Source organism: Suricata suricatta, chromosome 9 (genome assembly GCF_006229205.1).
Source record: "Suricata suricatta isolate VVHF042 chromosome 9, meerkat_22Aug2017_6uvM2_HiC, whole genome shotgun sequence".
Classification (NCBI taxonomy): Eukaryota; Metazoa; Chordata; class Mammalia; order Carnivora; family Herpestidae; genus Suricata; species Suricata suricatta.
This window is the reverse complement of record NC_043708.1, coordinates 88,159,828-88,180,369: the sequence shown is the minus strand read 5'-3', so window position 1 is coordinate 88,180,369 and position 20,542 is coordinate 88,159,828. Positions and strand designations below refer to the sequence as shown.

The window sequence follows — 20,542 nt, the reverse complement described above, 5'->3', positions numbered from 1 at the left end:
TAGAGGGGAAAGCAGGCAAAAATCTCTCTGACCTGGCCACAGCAACTTCTTACTCAACATGTCTCTGGCGGTAAGAGAAACAAAAGCAGAAATGAACTATTAGAATGTAATCAAAATAAAAAGCTTTTGCACAGTGAAGGAAACAACCAGCAAAACTAAAAGGCAACTGACAGAATGGGAGAAGATATTTGCAAACAACATATCAGATAAAGGGTTAGTATCCAAAATCTATAAGAACTTAGCAAACTCAACACCCAGAAACCAAATAATCCAGTGAAGAAATGGGCAAAAGACATGAATAAACATTTCTCCAAAGAAGACATCCAGATGGCTAACAGACACATGAAAAAATGCTCAACATCACTCATCATCAGGGAAATACAAATCAAAACCACAATGAGATAGCACCTCACACCTGTCAGAACGGCTAACATTAACAACTCAGGCAACAACAGATGTTGGTGAGGATGCGAAGAAAGAGGATCCCTTTTGCACTGCTGGTGGGAATGCAAACTGTTGCAGCCATTCTGGAAAACAGTATGGAGGTTCTTCAAAAAAAACTGAAAATAGAACTACCCTATGACCCAGCAATTACACTACTAGGTATTTACCCAAAGGATACTGGTGTGCTGTTTTGAAGGGGCACAATCACCCCAATGTTTATAGTAGCACTATGACAATAGCCGAAGTATGGAAAGAGTCCAAATGTCCACTGATGGATGAGTGGATAAAGAAAATATGGTATATATATAATGGAGTATTATTTGGTGATCCAAAAGAATGTAATCTTGCCATCTGCAACTACATGGATGGAACTAGAGGGTATTATGCTAAGCGAAATTAGACAGAGAAAGACAAATATATGACTTCAGTCATATGAGGAATTTAAGGTAATAAACAGCTGAACATAAAGGAAGGGAAACAAAAATAATATAAAAACAGGGAGGCAGACAAAACATAAGAAGAGACTCTTAAATATGGAGAACAAACAGATGGTTACTGGAAGGATTTTGGGAGGGAGGATGGGCTAAATGGGTAAGGGACATTAAGGAATCTACTCTTGGAATCATTATTGCACTTAATGCTAACTAACTGGGGTGTAAATTCAAAATACATTAATTAATTTTTAAAAAGTCTACTGTTTAGGGCACTCAACTAATGGTATTTTGTAGTGGCTGTCCAAGTAAATGACTACAGCTCTCATAGCCTATGTCTTTACTCTCCATGTCCATCTTCAGGCTTCAAGTCTGGGGATTTACCTAACCAGTTCTCTCCAGCATTCTCCCCATTGCTGCTTAAACTCGTTCTCTCTTCTTTCTCAGCTTCTTAGATCAAATTCTTCATGCTCAAGTTAGCTTGACTAACTTAGCTGCCCTCATTGCTTTTCTCTGGCCCATTAGTTACTGTCATTATAAGATAATAGGTCTCTTCTTCTCTGATTATCTTACAGTTGCCCGTGAGTTATTCAATGTTGATGGAACCAAGTGTACAAACCTGGTTTGGGATCTCGGCTCTATCATCTTGTAGCACGGGCCTTGATCAAGACACAGGATTGTTGGAGAGTAAATGAGTACTGCTACTGTAGTTGTTGTTGGTGGTGAAGGGGTTGTTTAAGCAAGCTTCTTGGAGGAGTACCCTCACTGAGTTGCACACTGACATCAGACCATCACTGAAAAGCATTATGAAAAGCAACCCTATTATCAAATTCACTCTTCTCTCTCTCTCTCTTTTTTTTAGAGAAAGAGTGTGTGTGAGAGTGGGGGAGAGGGGCAGAAGGAGAGAGAGAGAGAGAGAGAGAGAGAGAGAGAGCGAGCGAGAAAGAGAGAGAGAGAGAGAGAGAGAGAGAGAGAGAGAGAGAGAGAGAATATTAAGTAGGCTCCATGCCCAGCGTGGAGCCCAGTGCAGGGCTTGATTCCACAAACCACAAGACCATGGCTGGAGCCATAATCAAGAATCAGAGGCTCAACCAACTGAGTCGGCCAGGCACTCCTTCCCTCTACTCTTAAAGTGCATTGCTGTTGTTCATAAAACAGTGTTTATTTATGCAAACTTACTTATGCAATCTTATTTCAAGATTTTTTTTTAGGGGCACCTGAATGGCTCAGTCGGTTAAGTGTCCAACCTTGGCTTGGGTCATAATCTCATGGCTCCTAAATTTAAGCCCCATGTCAGGCTCTCTGCTGTCAGCATGGAGCCCACTTTGGATTCTCTGTCTTTCTCTCCCTTTCTCTGCCCCACCCTGGTGAGTGCACCTGTGTGCGCGCTCTCTCTCTCTCTCTCTCAAAAGTAAATAAACATTTTTTTAAAGATTTTTTTTAAAGTAATAAGTGTGCGTTGTGAGTCCAGAGCACACTCCACACTGTTAGCACTAACCAGGGAAAAGGGTTGTTTTTGCAAATTTTCAAGAGAAATATCTAAAGAAATAGATTGTGAGCCTGAGAAACAGGTTTGTTTTCATCAGCAGACTCCATGAATTAAGAAAATGATCATGTTTCCCTCTTTGTCTTGGTTGCTTGGAAGCTCAGAATTAAACTGATAGCCAACTTCTAGCAAGTTGACTTGCTCTTGTATCAAATCCTTTATATGCTGTTACCACTGCCATCACCGCAATTTCCTTACTTCTTATCTTCACTTGGTTCTTCGGTGTATTGATTTCACAGATTAATGGATGAATACTTTCTTGCTGTAAGGATGAAAAGAAGTCAGAATTATACCGAGCAAAACTTGAAAGTATTTCTTTTACTATTTATGGTGTAGTACTCTCTTTATTTGGGCAGGCAGCCTCAAGTCCATTTGGAACAATATTAGGAATAATCAAGTTTTAAAAACAAGTGAATAAAAATATTTTATTTGAAAACTTACTATTATACTAGATGCATTCACATACGCTTTTTCCTTTCGATCTTAACAGCAACTCTATAAGGCGAATTATACATGCATTTTACAGATAAGACAATTGAATAGGATTAACTGTGTAAAGTCATAGATGATAATGGCAAAGTTAGAAATGAAACTCGGGTCTGGGATTCCGAGTCTGTGTGTTAGGTTTTTTATTTGTTTGTCTTTTTAACTATCTCACCTCTCTATGGTGAGAAGTAGGATTACACCATTGACGTACAACTGGAATGTGTGGCTGGGTGGAGTGGGTTGGGGCGCTTGTGAATGGCTCGTCATTAGAGGTGCTCCCCACTCTGCGCCAAGACACTGTAACTATTTAGGTAATTCCCTGTAAGTGCCAACAGAGACCTGATCCACGACAGCTGCTTTTGTACCAGCTCTAGGAGAAGACTCAGCAAAGGTCAGGTGCAAGAAAGGTAGCCTTTAACCTTCAGCAGTTGACCTTCCCCTGCTGATCAATGGGCTGCAGCTATCAGGCCAGAATACAATGTGGCCTTTCTCTTTTGGGAAGAGGCAGCAGCAGCATCTGTATTGCCCGCTGCTGCCCAGGTCTGGTGGAAAGAAATCCACTCACCTCCAGTCTGTGCCCCACCCCCAAACAAAGGCAAATTCTTATCGCATGTACCGTGTTTGCCTGGGTCCCCTTCAGGGCCACGAGTTCCAGTAATTTGTGCTGGCCTTTCCCCCTCCTGTTGGCCCTAGCTAGAGGACACAGCTATTGACATAAACACTGACTGCGGTCCCAGCTAGCAGGCAAGCATGTTTCTATTTTCATCTGAATTCCCAGCATCTTGGGGAATGAACTTGGCGATTCCTATCGACCAGACCCCTGAGGAGGGAGGAGAGCCTGCAGGCTCTTTCTATAACCTTCCTTTGACTTGGACTCAGAAGACAAAGGTGAACTTGAGTGCTGCAGGGACACAGCTTCCCTTTATGCTGCCACCAAGCCCTGGGGCTGCCTCCTCTTCAGCACTGAGGCCCTTTTGTGCTGGCGGGGCACCCACAGCCTGACTGCCCACTCTGTTAAAGCGCAGTTTCAGCGCCCTCTCCCCCTCCCCCGTGAGTCGCAGTGCCTGGAGAAGGGCTTTTGAGTTTCGCGAATGCACACTGGCTCTTTTCTTCTCCCAGCGCCTGCAGCTTTGATGCTGTGCGCCTGGCAGACTGGCCCTCCGCTGTCTTTTCCAGGGAGGCCGTGCGAAAGCGCAGGCAGGGCGCTCCTGCGGCGGCCGGCTTCCCCGGAGAGGCGCGCAGCCCCCGGGGCAGCAGCTCGGGCTCCGCTCGGAGGGGCGCGGGGGCGCTGGGCCGGCCTGGGAGGATCCTGGCAGGAACTCGGCGCCAGAGTTCATGCGGGAAACCGATCATCCAGCTCTCGTCTCCAACCTTAAAAACTGGCATCTTCTTTGACTTATAGGAACTCATTATGTATTGGAGGGCACAAAAAATTGTTCATTCTAATCTTATTATAAAAAATTCCAAATATGCAGAAAGGTTGGAAGAATGGGATACTCCTATACACATTATCTAGAGTCTGCAGGTAACATTTTGTGTGGAGGGATTTAGCTACAAGAGTTATCACTGCCCGATAGTGTGGGGTGTGTGTGTGTGTGTGTGTGTGTGTGTGTGTGTGTGTGTGTGCCCGTGTGGGTAGAAACCTAAATGCCCCCTCCCCCCGTTAAATTATGACGCATTTGCACAATGCTACCACATAGCAATTAAAATAACATGGTACATGTAGCGACATGGAAAAACGCTGGCTTTTTTATTTAATGGGAAAAAAGGTAGAAAACCGAATGTACAATATTGTGTTATTTTTGTTTGGAAAAAAATTCTGCAGTAGGGAAAAAGGACACTGAGGTTATATATTAAAATGTTAACAGGATTGTGTCTAAATTTGGATATGAGTCAATTTGATTTTCATCCCTGACTTGTTTTTATTTCTTTCAATGAAGTACAGCTATGTAAAGTGGGGGAAAAAAGAAATTTAAAACATGCATGGTCAGCTCAAAGAGGCCAATAGGACTCCCTGGGATTATTCCAGCACCCTTTATCCCGACAAAAGTCCTGGGGCTGTCCAGCTCCTATGCAAACATGGCTGCATAACCCATCCCAGACAAGTGGGGCTCCACCAGCCCCCACAGGATCCCAAATACGATACCCAGGCCCTGCTTTCCTTCTCTGTCCCTGCTCTCTTATTGCAGACTGGAATCTTTCTTTGCTCATCACTGACTCTTAGGCCAGGGAGGTGTTGTAACCACTAAAGAGGGTCCTACCATGAGGTTAATTTACTCCCCCACCCCCCCAGGAAGTAAAAGTCTGTGGGATGAAATTCCTCTTCTTAAAGAGAGGCCAGGGCTTAACCCAGAGGCCCATGCTGCCCTTGGGTCCCAAGTTCTTTCTCTGTGAGACTCCTGGCCCCGGTTAGACCCCCAGGGGAGGTGCGGCTTCAGTGTGGTTTCTTCAGGAACCTTTAGGACCAGTTGGATAACATCGTCATCACCATGCAAGCAGTGACTCTGTTTACTACAGTAAGAAGAGCTCACTCTATACACATATTTTTAGGTCCCAAAGTAATTGCACACATTCTCTTACCATGGTTCCCAGAGCAGTGTCAAAAATCATTTGGAGGGACATCTAGGTGGCTCAGTTGGATAAGTGTCAGACTCTTGATTTCAGCTCATGCCATGCATGATCTTGTGTTTCGTGAGATCAAGCCCTGCCTCGGGCTCTGTGCTGACAGTGCAGAGCCTGCTTGGGATTCTCTCTATGTCCCTCCCCTACTTGTGCTGTCTTTCTCTCTGTTTCTCTCAAAATAATTAAATAAATAAACTTTAAAAAATCACTTGGAGATGGACATATGGCTGCCAACTTTTATTTTGCCACATAAAACCTCTTAAAAAACTACCGAACAAAAAAATTATACCACGTGCACAAAATTAGGAAGAACAATCTCAAATTTTAAGAATTAAAATAGTATTTACATGTAAGTCTAAACACTTATTGTACGGCTGACTTCTCCTACTAGATACTTCAAAACTTGTTACTATTTCTATTTAAACTGGCAAAAACTTTTTCATAGACAAGCCCTGCTTGGGGAACCAACATTTGAGAACCATTTCTCCACTGGTTTTCATACTTATAATTATCCACTTGCAAGTGAGGAAACGAGGTTGCAGAGCCCATCAGTGGAGTGGCTGAGTGGCTGAATTAGGATTCAAGTTCTTATCTGTCTGTGAAACCAGTGGTCTCCCCTTGTTTCAGATTGCATCTGCATTACCAGGTTGCTTTTATAGGTTTTCCAGGAAAAGGTAGAGAGAAAACAGGCCTGGTTTGCTTTTCAAAGTCTTGGCTAGACTTGGGTCACTAGAGTAAACCCCAGTGGATCAAATGTTAATCTTTGATCCCAAAATCACTGAGCTCATCAGATCATCAGATGGTATTAGCCATTCAAAGCAGTTCCTCCCTAATATCATTATGCTCTTCACAGGCAAGCTATCTCTGCGGTTGGTACCAAGAAGAGGAGCACATATTAGAATTCTAATCTACTCATATAAATCTACTGGCCGATGCCAGAAATCCCTCCAGTTTGATCTCCTCCACTGATGTGTTTGGAAAAATCACTAAACACCGGGGAATAAGGTAAAAAGGTAGAGAGTGTATCCTTTCAATGTTAGACTGAAGCATTGTTTAACAGGCTCAACCAAGAATTATTTAATTATCTGGAGGAAGGTAGCCATGTCTCTGACTCTGCTTTTTACTATTAATTAAGGGCTCAGACTCTGAAGTTACATGTTAACTTGTAGACCCTGTCTGGAACAGAGGCAAATAATTTTTGTCCAGTAGAAAAGATAACCCCAAAGGTTCTGGTTTTATTACCCTGTGGAACGTTGACCAATTTTGTCTCTAACATGGCACACTTACTTCATAACATACCTTTCCTGGTAGACTGTACAAACCCCTGCTAATCCTTTGAACCAAAGTTACCATCCTGCTGGTTTGGCCCCTCTTTCATGAGCTGAATAAAATCTATTTAAAGACAGTCGCCACCAAGACCACTTTAAAATGTTATCAGTCATTTGTCTCAGGGTGAATGAAGAATCTGGGAGTAGATTTTGAGAAGTTGAGAGATGCAGATGCAGGATCTGAGGAAGATGAGGAAGAAGGTGCTTTGGGGGAGAGGAAATTAGCCAAACTTCTCAGGACAGTTGTGTCGGAATTTTTCCACATAGTTCCTTTGTTCTTGAGTAGTGCCAGTAGCATACCCTGCTAAAAATAGGATTTTCATTCATTATTTGTTTTTATTTTTTATTTATTTTGAGAGAGAGTTAGAGAGCAAGCAGGGGAGAGGTAGAGAGAGAGAGAGAGAGAGAGAGACAGAAACCCAAGAAAGCTCTGTGCTTTCAGTGCAGAGCCAGATGCAGGGCTAGAACTCATGAACCACAAGATCATGGCCTGAGCTGAAATCAAGAGTTGGATGCTTAACTGAATGAGCCACCCAGGTTCCCCTAGAGATAGGATTTTCAAGGAATAATGACTGGGGAAGGGGTTGAAAAGCTAGTTAGGGCTGTCCATGGTGAAGGATTAGAATTTTATTCTGTAAATCATGGGGTCATTAAGGGTTTTAATTCAGGAACTGATATGAACATACTTAAAAATTTTTTGATGTTTATTTTTGAGAGAGAGAGACAGAGACAGAGAGCGTGAATGGGGGAAGGGCAGACAGAGTGACAGAGGATCTGAAGTGGGCTCTGTGCTGACAGCAGAGAGCCCAGTGATGGGCTCGAACCCACAAACCATTAAGATCATGACCTGAGCCAAAGCTGGATGCTCAACCGACTAAGCCACTCAGGTGCCCCTGATCATACTTTAAAATTAGAAATAAAGATAATTCTGACAAGAGTGTATGCATGTGTGAAGGGAAAGTCTCAGAGATAACTAGGGTGTGACTTCTTTGGGAACATATATGAATGGAAAATTGAGTATAACATTAAAAGGCAATTCAAAGGTAGGATGGACAGATTTGATGGGGCAGGTAGGAGGAAGAGTCTGAGATGACTGATGGTGTTCAAGGTAGAAGCCTGTAATTGTGACCTGTTGAGTTTGAAGAATATCTGAAATTTGAATCTGGAGCTTATGAGCCTAGACTAGAAAGAAAATTTGAGGGTTAGTATTGGCTATGAATAGAAGTCATGGACATGTAGATGATTGTTGAAGAAAAGCATATTATTGGAAAACCTCTTTACTATTTTACTGGCTAAGCAATGATGGTGTGGGTTTAGCAAAAGGAATCCTCTTCAATTACAGTAGGCTAGTGCCATGAACAGAGCTCCTGCCAATGAGCAGTGAACAGTCGATAGTTTTTCAGAGCCATGAGCTCAATGCCTTGGCAAAGAATATGTATTCCTATTCCCATTTTAGTTTGTAGAAATGAAGGCTTAGATCGACAAAGCAGGTTTCTTAAATGTGTGTTTCAGGAGTGGAAGATTAGACTGGAAACACCCCCTACAGTTAATCCTGAAGTTCTTTTGTTTATTTATCTTATTTATTTATTTTTGAGAGAGAAAAAGAGAGAGAGAGTCGTGGAAGAGGAGCAAAGAGAGGGAGAGAGAGAATCCCAAACAGGCTCCGAGCTGCCCGGAACCCGACTCAAAGCTTGAACTCATGAACTGTGAGATCATGACCTGTGCTGAAATCAAAAGTCAGACACTTAAGTGACTGAGCCACCCAGGCACCCCCAATCTTGCAGTTCTGATAAGCATAAATGAAGATATCATTTATTTGAGGGACTAGAATTAGATGGGGCAAAACTGTTTTTCTCATTTATTTATTTTGGTCATTGTTGCTTTTTTTTAATTTCAGGGTGCAAAATGCTTCTTTCTCCAGACTCATCATACAAAGTGTCTGTATTAGTATTATTGGTTGTATTGCTGCCATGAAAATATTACCATAAACTTAGCTGCTTAAACAGCGCATATTTATTATTCTAAATTTCCATAAGTAGTTCTGTCTTTTGGCCACCAAAGCTCACATCTGTCCCCATACAAAATACATTCACCAGGATCCAGGTTCCCCAAAGTCTCGACCTAGTATATAGCATCAACTCAAAGTCCAAAATCTCATCAGCTCACAAGTCTCTAATTTATCATCTAAATTATCGAAATCGGGTATGGGTGAAGCTCTTGGAACGATCCATTCTGGGGCATGATTTCTTTCCATTTGTGGGCTCGTAAAACTAAAGAAACAAATTATCTGGTCTCAAAATACAATGGTGGGACAGACTTAGGATAAGTTCCAGGTACTCCAGTTCAAAAAGGGAGAAACTCGAAAGCAAACAAGAGGTATTGGTCTTAAGTAATTTCTAGATCCGGTTGAGAAAAGTCCATTAGATGTCCAGGTGTGGCAATAATGCTTTGTGGCTGTGGTTCTGTCCTCCGGGCTCTTGGCCGTCTTCTCAGTCTTTTCCACGAAGGCCAGCACGTGTTTGTGGTCAGGCAGTTTTATCAGCCCGTTTTCTGCACAAAGGATTTTGGTGGTTTGACAACCTTCTTCCATTTGGGGTTTTGTCTGTTTCCGCTCGAGCCGGCAGAGTTCTGCTGGTTGATGCTCTCAAGGAAGCTGTGGGTCTCCCGTGTGTGTTATGGGGATTCACTCCATTAAATAGACGCTTATTCATCGACCTTTCCAAGATAATCTCATCTCTATATTTGGCTTCTGTTGATATGGCTGCGAGAACACACGTGAGCTCTCTAGTTTGATTGGGGTTCCTAGGAGTGTGACTTTATACTCTGACCTTTTTGATCTATCTGAGGTGTCATGCTTCTGGCATTTTTCTATAGAGCACACATTTCTGACAGTGAATTTTTTAAATTTTAGCATCTTTTGCCATCCAGGTAGTCTGAGGGTTTTCAAACCTACCAAATCATGGGGGTTTTTTTGTTTAACTTTTTTTCCCTTCGATTTATTACTTTCCTCTCTGATGTTACTAAGAGCAGCAAGAAGAAACTAGACCTCACTTTTACACTTGGCTTGGAAATCCCCTCTGCTAAATGTTCAGTTTTATTTTTTACAGATTCTTATTTTCTTTATAGATTCTTTATATTCATCCAACTGCAGGGCACAATTCCACTAAATTTTCTGTCATGGTTTGACAAGGATTCTCTCTCCTCCAGCTTCCAGTAACGTGTCTTTCTGTGTTCTGTGACTTCATCTCCACTACCTGCAGTGTCCATGTTTCTACTAAGAGTCCACTCCGAGAAACGTAAGTTGTTGTTTTTTATGCCTCTCAAAGTTTGTCCAGCCACTCCCAGACAGCCCAGAGTCTAAGCCATTCCACATTCTGCATTTGTCACAGTAGCACCCTACCCCTGGTATCAAAATCCACCTTCATTTTCTATTGCTGCCATAACACATTATCACCAACTTAGCTTACACAACAGACAATAGATATTTGTTATTTATTAAGATCTGTATGTTAGAGCAGAAGTCTCACATGGAACCAACCTTCCTTCTCCCTCCTTCCCTCCCTTTCTCGCTCCCTCTCTTTCTTTCTCTTTCTTAGCTTCTTTCTTTCTTTCTTTCTTTCTTTCTTTCTTTCTTTCTTTCTTTTCTTCCTTCCTTCCTTCCTTCCTTTCTTCCTTTCTTCTTTTCTTCCTTTTTTCCTTTCTCTTTTTCTTTCCTCTTTCCCTCCCTCCTTCCCTTTTCTTCCTTCCTTCTTTCCTTCCTCCCTCCCTCCCTCCTTGTACTGTTAACCTATAATCCAAGGCAGGGGTCATTGGAACCTCTAATCTAGACATCAGAAGCCCAGGTAACAACCTGGGCTTGTTATTGGCATCTGGAGTGGAGGGCAGTCTTGGGGACGGCAATCTACACGTGTGGTGTCTGATGCCATCTCCGGACGGTGTTGGAGTTCAGCTGAATTGCAGGACACCCAGCTGGTGTCACCAAGAATTGCTTGGTGGTGCGGGGAAATCTCTTCTCCACACACAAACACTGGAATTTGATAACCAGAACCACCTTTTACATTTGCAGAGTTTCTTCTGCCATGTTCCCAGGATTAGCTCATGGATATCTTTGGGTGTCTTTTAGTCTGCCTACCATACTGTCACCATCCAGATTTGAATCCAAGTTGGTCTTACTGCATTTGGACTTTCCCCTTTCTTTCTTCCTTTTTTACTTCCTTCCTTTCTTTCTTTCTATTTTTTAAAGATTATTTATTTTGAGAGAGAGAGTGTGTGTGTACGCAAGCAGGAGAGGGGCAAAGAGAAGGAAAGACAGAATCCCAAGCAGGTTCCATGCCACTAGCACAGAACTAATGTGGGGCTTGAACTCACAAACTGTGAGATCATGACCTGAGCCAAAATCAAGAGTCGGATGTTTAACCAACTGAGCCACCCAGGAGCCCCAGCATCTGGACTTTTTCTACCAGATTCCCTGGTGTCCTCTCATAACTTCCCAGAGGTCCTGCTCATCTTATACCTCTGTTTTTGCCATTTTTGTTTTATCAGATGGTAATGCTTTGGCTGTAAGTAACAGGTAACACTTAACTAAGAGCTAGCTTCTTGAGCTTCTTAAAGCAGTAAATGTTTATTTTTTTCTCACATAAAAACATATTTTGAGATGATTGCTGGTCTTGTTTCAGTGAATCAGTGATGCCAAGGCCATTGGCTTGGTAATTTGGTTAGCCTTTCCTTTATGGTTGCAATATGGCTGCCATAGCTTCAGACATCACATGCGCATTGAAGATGGGAAGATGTGGTTGATAAGGAAGGGTAGGCCTCAGTTTCCTCTCTCCCTGTTATAAGGAAGACAGATGTTTTCCCAGAAGATCCATGAGACTTTCACTATATCTCATAGACCAGAGCTGGGTCATATGACCCCACCCTGCAGCTGCTAGGAAGCCTGAGAGAGTGGGTATTTAGCCTTTCCTTGTAGGGGTAGGCAAAGGAAAAGAGGACTGGAAGTGAACTTTTGTATTAGCCAGCTCAGAGTGCCAGAATTTCGATCTGGCCAAGACCTTGTCTTTGCCTCTTTCTTACGGCAGTCCACAATTAGAATTGGAATCCTCTTCCTGAATTGGACACCTCCTGATGACTGTGCTCTGACCTCCTGCCCCCCAACCCACTCACTTCTTCTTTTAAGATACCCCTGACCCAGTTAACCCCTGAGACTGCCGTGGGCAGTGGCCTGAATGCACTGCCTGTCACAGCCTGCTGCTGGCCATTGGAAGCACCTGATCTCTTTTCACAGGCCCGGAGACTCCCCCAGCCCCACTGGCTACACAGAGGCAGGTTTTATTCTGACAGCACCTGTTTTTACACAGGTCATTTTAAAGCTGTGTGTGTGTGTGTGTGTGTGTGTGTGTGTGTGTGTGTGTGTGTGTGAATGTGTGTCCACACACACACAGGTGCAGAAAAAAAGGGGGGTATATAGGCTATATTGACCAAGGACATTTTTATCCTATGCTAGCTTTAAATTCTGTCAAAGTAGAAGGTCATCTGAGAACATAACTATGGAAGAGGTACTACTGTCTATTCAATCTCCTCTCCTGCCTCAGTAACAGACCATGATTTTATGCACACCAGACAAAAGACTTCTTCATTTTCAGCTCAGTGCAGCCATGTGACTAAGTTCTGGCTAATGTGATAAAAGCAGAAACATTGTATTGGGCTTTCAGATGTTTCTTTAAAGTGGCATGTCCTTCACTGTGTTGTCATCCAGAGTGTAGATGAAATGGCTGGAGCACCATCGGCCATACTGGACAATGAGAAGGAGAGCTATACACCTGACCTTGGTACAACATGGATTTGAACTGCATGAGTCTGCTTATATGCCGATTCCCCCCCCCCCCAGCAAATATAGAAAAGTACTATAAATCTATTTTCTCTTCCTTCTGATTTTCTCAGTAACATTTTCTTTTTCTCTGGCTTATCTAATTATAAGAATATAGGATATAATACATACAAAATATATATTAATTGACTGTTTATGTTATCAGTAAGGCTTGCAGTCAACAGTAGGATATTAGTAGTTAAGTTTTGGGGGAGTCAAAAGTTGCAGAGTTTTGACTGCACAGGGGATTGGCATCCTTAACCCCTGTGTTGTTCAAGAGTCAACTATACTTAAAGGGTGACCAAGAGCTGACACTATCCCTGGACTTCCAACCTCTAGGGAAAGAAGTTTTTTGCTTAAGTCACTGTTCTTTTGGATTTTTGTGTTTTTGCATCTAAACCTGACCCTGAATAACTCATCTATGTATCATCTGCATGATGTCTAATACTTTATGTAGCACTTCCAGGTACATCATCTCATTTTCCGCAGATAGGAAAATACCCATTTTCCGGTGCTATTTCTGGCCCTGAGTTGAGAGGAGCCAGTAAGGGCCAACAGCAATCATCAGAGAGTTGTTTACCTGCCAAGGCTGAAGACTGTAGGAAAACTGAAAGGATTTGGCTCAGGAAGCAAAAGGAAGATGTTGCTTTTCTCTCAGAGAAATGGACTTGCCTCCGATTTTGTGCAGCGAGGCCCCAGCTCTCAGAGACTCAACCCTTCCTCTTACCACTTCACTTCCCCATTCTCAAACTGGTCTTTGCCAAGAACTCTATGCAAATACTGTCTTGTGGACTTCTTTTTCCCCTGAAGTAGAGCTTTGGCAGTGTTTTCACTGCTCGCTGATGGGCTGTTGAACTCATCCTCAGTGCAAGTTCTTCCGGGGTGAGTCTGCTTTGTGTTAGACGTGGTACTGGTGGCCAGAGTCCGAGTGCCATGGAGTCCTTGGCCTTGTGCCATAGAGTACTCGGATGCCACCTACTCTACTTGGTTCCAGAGTAGCAATTGGCCTGTAGTCCCCCAGAGTTGTTTCAGTCTTGTTTGTCCCCACCTCCCTGCACTCTCTGGCACACCCTGCCTCCACCACAGTCTCACCTGGGGCTATCTTCCAGGGCTGGCCAGGCATTTTTGCCCAGGCTCCCTTCTCTCCCACTCCTCTAAGAAATCCTAGCAGGACCCGGCAAATTCTATCATGGTCCAGCCTGACCCAACTCTTCCTTGAACTGGCCTGTTCCATCCAAGAAGCCCAGCCTGGGCAGGCTGTCTCTAAAGAAGCTGGCATGTTGGTTCATGCAGGCATCCTTGGAGAGGGTGGGGAGATGTTTCTAGGCAAAGGAGGCATATATACTGGTCGAAGCAGAACCCTGTTTTCCAAAGGCCATGATGAGAGGGGTTCATGGTGACCTGATGATTTAATGACTGGATGGTTTTTCCTCTCTATTATTCTTATTTTTACTTCTGGCAATCCTGTGAGGTGTTTAGGGTGACTTGTATAGATATAACCTCCGAGTAGCAGAAAGGAGCAAAAACTAACATTTAGTGAGGGCCAATCATCAGTTAATTTCTTGTACACAGTGGCTGGTATCACAGCGGGTAAGGGCATGTTGTTGAAGTGAGGCAGTGCTGAGTTCTACACTGGATCTGCTGTGTAGACTCATTGACTGTGAGGCTTGGACCAGCCAGTAAACCAGAGTGCCATGCCTTCACTTCCTCTTCCATGATGTGGAGATGATCAGCCTTGGATATAGACCTGAGTTCCCTGGTGCCTTGGGAGGCAGGCAGAGTACAGCGGTTACCAGTACTGGCTCTGTAGTCAGAGCTGCTGGAAGGATCCGTCATCATTGTTCCATAGCCAGGAAACCTTGGTCAAGTCACTAAACTTACTCTGAGTCTCATTTCCACATCTGTCAAGTGGTGATGAAAACAGTCCCAGCCTCCAGAAGTTGTTATAAGGACTGAATGAGAAGGCAGGTAAATGGTCTGTTATTCTGTAAATCGTAGTTCTGACTTTAATTATTTTCATCATTACTAATTGAAAAGGATATTCTAATGTTCTGGGAAAAAAGAAACCGTCCACCTTGCCCACCCTCCTACAGTGGGGTGTACGGAGTTAATGCGCCTTCTCTCGGGCTGAAGGGGCAGCTTTTCAACCCTTCTCTGGGCTCAGAGCTTCCTGGCAGGGTTGGCGGGCCTCTGAGGCTGTTCCCACTCCTAAGTTTCAGATCTGGTTTCTTTCACCCTCCTAAAAGGCCCTGGCAGAGGCTCCTAGGTCAGAGAAGCCACCCATGGGGGCCATGGCCACTTTCTACCTTACCTAGGCCCACCTGGTCCACCCTGCCCCTCAACCCTCCTAACACTCAGTCCTCCTGAGGAAGTGTGGGCTCCCCTGAGCCCCTGGAGCCTGGCCAGCACGGCGCCTACCTGGGTGAGCACCCCGTCCTCTAGTCACGAAGACCTCAGCAAGGACTCCCATTAACCAGGAAGGCTCCTCTTCTGCCTTCTTTTGCCAGGCCCACACAACTGTTGGGAAACTGTCTCTTTGAATGGTGTTGGCTTTCTCAGCTTCTCCTTCTCTGTGCTCAGTTTTCATTTGTCTACAATGATGTAGACTCTGTGTAGACATAATGGGCCAGAGTACCGGCTTCAGGGCCAAATGGCCCTGGTTCAAATGGCCTTTCTTTACACTGACTGGTATGTGCTCAGTGCCAAGTGCTTCATAGGGATTAGTATTGTCTCACAAACCCTTATCACATCTTCGTTAGATAGCAGCTTTTAACAGATGAGGGCATTCGGGCACAGCAAGGTAAAGTAACTTTCTCAAGGCAGCGTAGCATGGGGGTCTGTGACAGCAGGGAAGCCATCATGTCTGAGACGGGACAAGAGAGTAGAGAAGGAAGATAAAGAAGTAGGCTACCTCACAGCGTGCCCAGAGCCTGTCTCCTCCACCCCTGGGGAGGAGTGGAGTCCAACTGACTTAGCCGCTCCATGTTTTGCCCAAAGAAGGTGTTGAGGGGAGGGAGAAGAGGTCAGCAAGGATTGAAGGGAAGGTTTATGAAGATGCAAAAAAGCCTTCCCAAAGAAAAACACATCCTAACCGTTTTGGCAGACAGGACGTGAGCAGGTGCATTGTGTCTCTGGGAGGAGCAGGAAGCTAGCAAGGATGCCTTTCGGTTGGTCATAAGCAACCATTTAATTCAGAACCTGTTTTTAGATCCCAAGGGAGCTCAGGCCACCAAAGTCATGAATACACATGAGCCTAATGCAGCCTTGTGAACAGTAAGACAATGAAGGTGCCATCCCTGACTCCCGTGGTTGCCAGTTTGTTTTAATTTTTAAATTAATGAACAATTTCAGATGTAAGAGCTTTGGCCTACAGAGAGAGCAGAAACCTTCTGCAGAGATTTTCTTGTGCCTTGTGATATGTGATGTCCACATCTTCTCCCGGGTTTCAGCAGTTTCCTCTCTATTCCTAAAAGAACCTGCATTTCCCTTTCCTGACTCCCTTCCTGCCTTCCTGTGTGCTAAGCCTTTGCAGTTGTCATCATGTCTTCAGAATGCATTTGATAGGTACAGGAAGTTGCACCAGACGGGAGATGAAACCAGCAATCAATAAAAAAAGAACTGTGTTTCTAAGAAAAATGCATCACGGCTTCCCACCGGAGTTGTGTACCATATGTCCTAATATCCGTGGAACAATGGATCTAAATTTTAGCTCCTCTGCTTGGCTCTCCCCACCATCTCAACAAAAAAGAAATTAGACCTTTTAACCTGCTGCTACTCAGATTTCTGATGATTCCTAGTAGCGATTGCCTTTCCTTTTAACCCTTTCATCAGATATCACAAGATAAAATCTCTCCTTCCAGCTTTATTTCTCCTGGTTACTAGTTTAGTATATTTATGGTGCATGAGTCATCAAGCTGCCGCCTGATTGGATAAAACCCAAGCACCCCTGAGACCAACAGTCAATTACAGCTATTCTCAGCTTCATTCACAGATTTATTAGCTTGCACACACACAGAGAAATTCATTCAGCAAAGTTCATTCATAAAAATTTCAACACTCTGCATCATCCTGCACATCTCAGCCTTCTGCTGCCGACGGGCTCCTAACAGAAGCTCCGAGACCAATCCAGGAGGGAGGGAAGCTCTGAGCTAGGGTGGGCAGGCGGGGGGGGGGGGTATCCGAGGAGCACGGAGGGATCGCCAAGTCCAAGAAATAATGCGGAGCAACGCCCGTCACTAGTACTTCTGGCTTGTGGCCCGGACGGGATGCAAGACACGATCTTCCAAGAGAGGGCAGCCGTCAGAATCAACGAACTCAGGCTCACATACACGTTTTCTTTTTTCAATGAACAATCACTGGAACAAATAAAGGGTTAATAGGCCAGTCATTGCCCCGCCCTGTGGGAGCCTGAGGGAGCAGGTTTGAAAGTTCCTGTGTGCAGAAGGGAAGGCTGGGGGTGGGGGGCGCTAAATATTTCTGCAAGGCTCCTGCACGCTCGCCGGCGATGCGGCGGGACCGGCTGGCCCGTGTTCGGCCCGGTTCGGTGCCTGAGAGTTGGCCGTGAGCGATCCCTGCGGCCGCCGCGAGCCTGGTCCAGGCTTTCCCAGCAAGGAATCCAAGGCGAAAACTCCGAGTGCTGCCGCTGGGGCCAGGGAGGGACTGAAATCATCTGGGGACGCGTTATCTCCTCCCCACCCGCCCCCTGGGCTGTCGCCCCGAAGGGCCCGGGAGCCGAGGTGGGCGAGGGCGAGAGCAGAGTTGGAGAGGTGGCTGCCGCGAGTTGCACGGGGCATTGAGGCATTTGCTTTGCGTGCCGTTTATCTAGCAGACGACGAAGCGATTTATGCAACAGTATCCTGTTTCAGCACTGCCAAGGCTATGCGAAAACGCGGTCAGGACAGCCTGGCAGGACTTGTGCTGTATGTAGGACTCTTCGGGCACCCCGGGATGCTGCACAGGGCCAAGTACAGCCGTTTTCGGAATGAGTCCATCACGTCCTTGGACGAAAGCAGCCCTGGAGGTTCGGTGGGGAACAAGGGCTCGGCGCCGCCTCCCTACCCCACCCTGGCACCTCACCTGCCCGCGGCTGAAGATGCCACCTTGGCGTCCCAGGAGAGCCCCACCCCACTGTGCACCTTGATCCCTCGCATGGCCAGCATGAAGCTGGCCAACCCAGCCACCTTGCTGAGTCTGAAAAACTTTTGCTTGGGTACCAAAGAGGTGCCCCGGCTGAAGCTCCAGGAAAGCCAGGACCCGGCACCCAGCAGCCCAGCTTACCCCGAGACCAGTCTAAATAGGGCTGGGTCTGCACCTCTGCCGCAACCAGACCTTGTGGGGCACAAGGCAGCTGTCTTAACTCCTGATGTCTGCCCCCTTCCTGGCCCTGGGGAGCCAACCCCAGGGAGCAGGCAGGACAGGCACTGCCTGCAGCACCTGTTGGGGATGGGCATGAACTACTATGTGAGGGTAAGTCTGTCTCCCTCTCTGTCCTCCTTCTAGGAACTCCTGGGGAAAGGGGCATCTTCCTTGCTCTATGCAAGGGGCTGCGCACCCTGGCTGGGGTCTAGGTTTGGACAAGACATTGCGTAACTGGACCAAGGAGCAGAAAGGAGCTGGGCTTACAGGTTTCCCTAGGAATGTTTGGCTTGTATTGAAGTCAGATAACTTTTTGTTCAAGGAGATGAACGGGTGCTAATGTGTAGGTAGTTTCCAAGGGTAGAGACAATTTCTGATAGAGACAGGGAGCAGGTACCTTTTTGTCCCCACTGGACCTAGCATTCTGGCCAAGAAGAGTCAAGAATTTCAAGTCTGTTTAGTAACTAGACCTGCTAGGCTCTATCGGCCATTGTATTTCAGTAGAGATTTTTGTGCTAAAGGAATGCATGGTGTGTAAGGGACTTGAATTGTTTTTTATAAATGTAATTCAGCATTTAACAAGCACCTCTCAAAACATGGCTGAGTCTCTGTGCTTATACTAGGAGCCAGTCTTAGGTCTTTGGTGCCGCCTTCTTCTCCCTTTATTGCCTATACTGCGGCAAGTGGGTCTTGTCCATGAGCTGTGTGCAAAATCAGGGTCCCTTCTGGTCTCATATCCGCCCAGGCTCATCCCAGATGGGCATGAAAGAAGAGTAGAAGACTTAGCCCCTACTCTTATGGAGTCCACATTTCCATCCAGGAGACCAACAAATGCATGTGAAATAATAAGAGAACAATGCTCAGCAATAGATATCTAGTGCATGGATGCTGAAGGAATTCAGAGAAAGGGAAAAGCTGTTGTGGTCTGGGAGTCACTCACAAGGGAAACCTTCAGGAGAAGGTGTGTCTTGGAAGAGATCTCAGATCTGGATTGGCAGAAGGGAGGAGATTCCTGGTAGGGCGAGAACGTGAGCAGTCTAAAAGGCAGGTGTCTCTGTGGTGACCGCAGCAGAGGATCACATAACCTGGGCTTTGTGGAGGTGGGGAACATTGGAGGGTGGTGGGTGACACAGAGAGTGCTGGCACATACGTGGTGCTCAAACAAATGTGAATTGAATAATGACAAATATAGATCGTGGGTAGCTTGGGGAAGAGCGAGCAGTTGACTGAAGCTCTTAAATGTCAAAGGAGGAGTTTGTAAATACTGTGATTGGTAAGCAAGAACCCTCACTCGATTTGTAGGCAAGCTGAGGTTTGATGAAAGTGTTTCCAAAAGGATCAGTCTGAATTTATTTGAGATGGATGGAAGCAGGGAAAAAATAGAGATTGCGTGGCCAGTCAGAAAGATACTCTGAAAGTTTAGGCATGAAGGGATGGAGACATGGATTAAGGTGGAGGTGTGAAAAGGGAGATGAAGACAAGAGCCTCTGCGAGAAGCCTCCACAGTCTTGGGTGATTGATCAGATCATTTCACCTCAGAATACAAATAGTAGAATAGTGAACATTTATTGAAGAATGGGTAGACTGGTGAGTTTGTTATTGTTGTTTATGGAGGTTGTGGGGGATCATTGAAGAGTGAAAAATAACTCCAAATTTAAACCTCAGAATGGGATTAGTGATGTCATTGATAGAAACAGAGTGAGTTGGGAAGGGGGTCATGCTAACTTTGCTTTTGACATATTATGTTTAAGATAATGACATCTACGTGGTATTAATTTGTATGTAATTAGTCATATAAGACCAGCTCTCAGGTGGGGAGCCTGATATGAAGGTGTAACTTTGGGACATAGCCCGATAAGTATCACAAATGGACAACTCAGATCTCAAGGAAGGCCAGATAATGAATGGTGAAAGAGTTACAGAGAGAGCAGGCTTGGAACAGTGTTGGCAAATGGATAAGTAAGACCTCTAAGCAAGATAAATTTATGGGACACTCAGTTCTTGCCCTCCCCCAGAGTGACTTGGCTCATAATGGAAGTAGCTTCATGTATCTACTGAAAGTTCATGTGCACATTCTCATTTATCAACCTAAGTGTCTGCCAGGCTCTAGGGAAAATGAACAACCCCAAACCTGTGTTCTCTGCACCTGCCTTCCCATCACCTAGACCTCCTCTACCCTCTGCCCTGCCTTTCCTTCCCTCTTGTACCACCTTCCACTCCCCACATCTACACATCTGTACAATTTTGAATGTGAAAAGAGTTGCTGTGTGATCTCCACTTTCCCTAGGGAGTGTTTCCACTGACATTTTAGATTTTTAATGAAGACATCATCTACCTTTTCATGGTGATGATAACAGACCCGGGGGAAGGCACAACCCCCCTGATCTAAGTGACCCAACTATTTTTGCCAATAGACAGTGACATGAGACACCAGTTATCACTTCTCATAGGAAGTCAAAATACA

At 45.0% G+C, this 20,542-nt stretch overlaps 1 protein-coding gene across 1 annotated transcript in view; it reads left to right on the top strand.

The window, feature by feature from the left end:
- Positions 1-17,368: 17,368 nt before the first annotated feature.
- The window catches only part of SHC4 (SHC adaptor protein 4), a 121,041-nt gene continuing 117,867 nt past the window's right edge, over positions 17,369-20,542 (top strand). Inside the window, exon 1 of the mRNA XM_029951820.1 lies at positions 17,369-18,189. Within this exon, the coding sequence (XP_029807680.1) occupies positions 17,602-18,189 (588 nt within the window). The 5' untranslated portion in view covers positions 17,369-17,601. The remainder of the gene's footprint in view (positions 18,190-20,542) is intronic.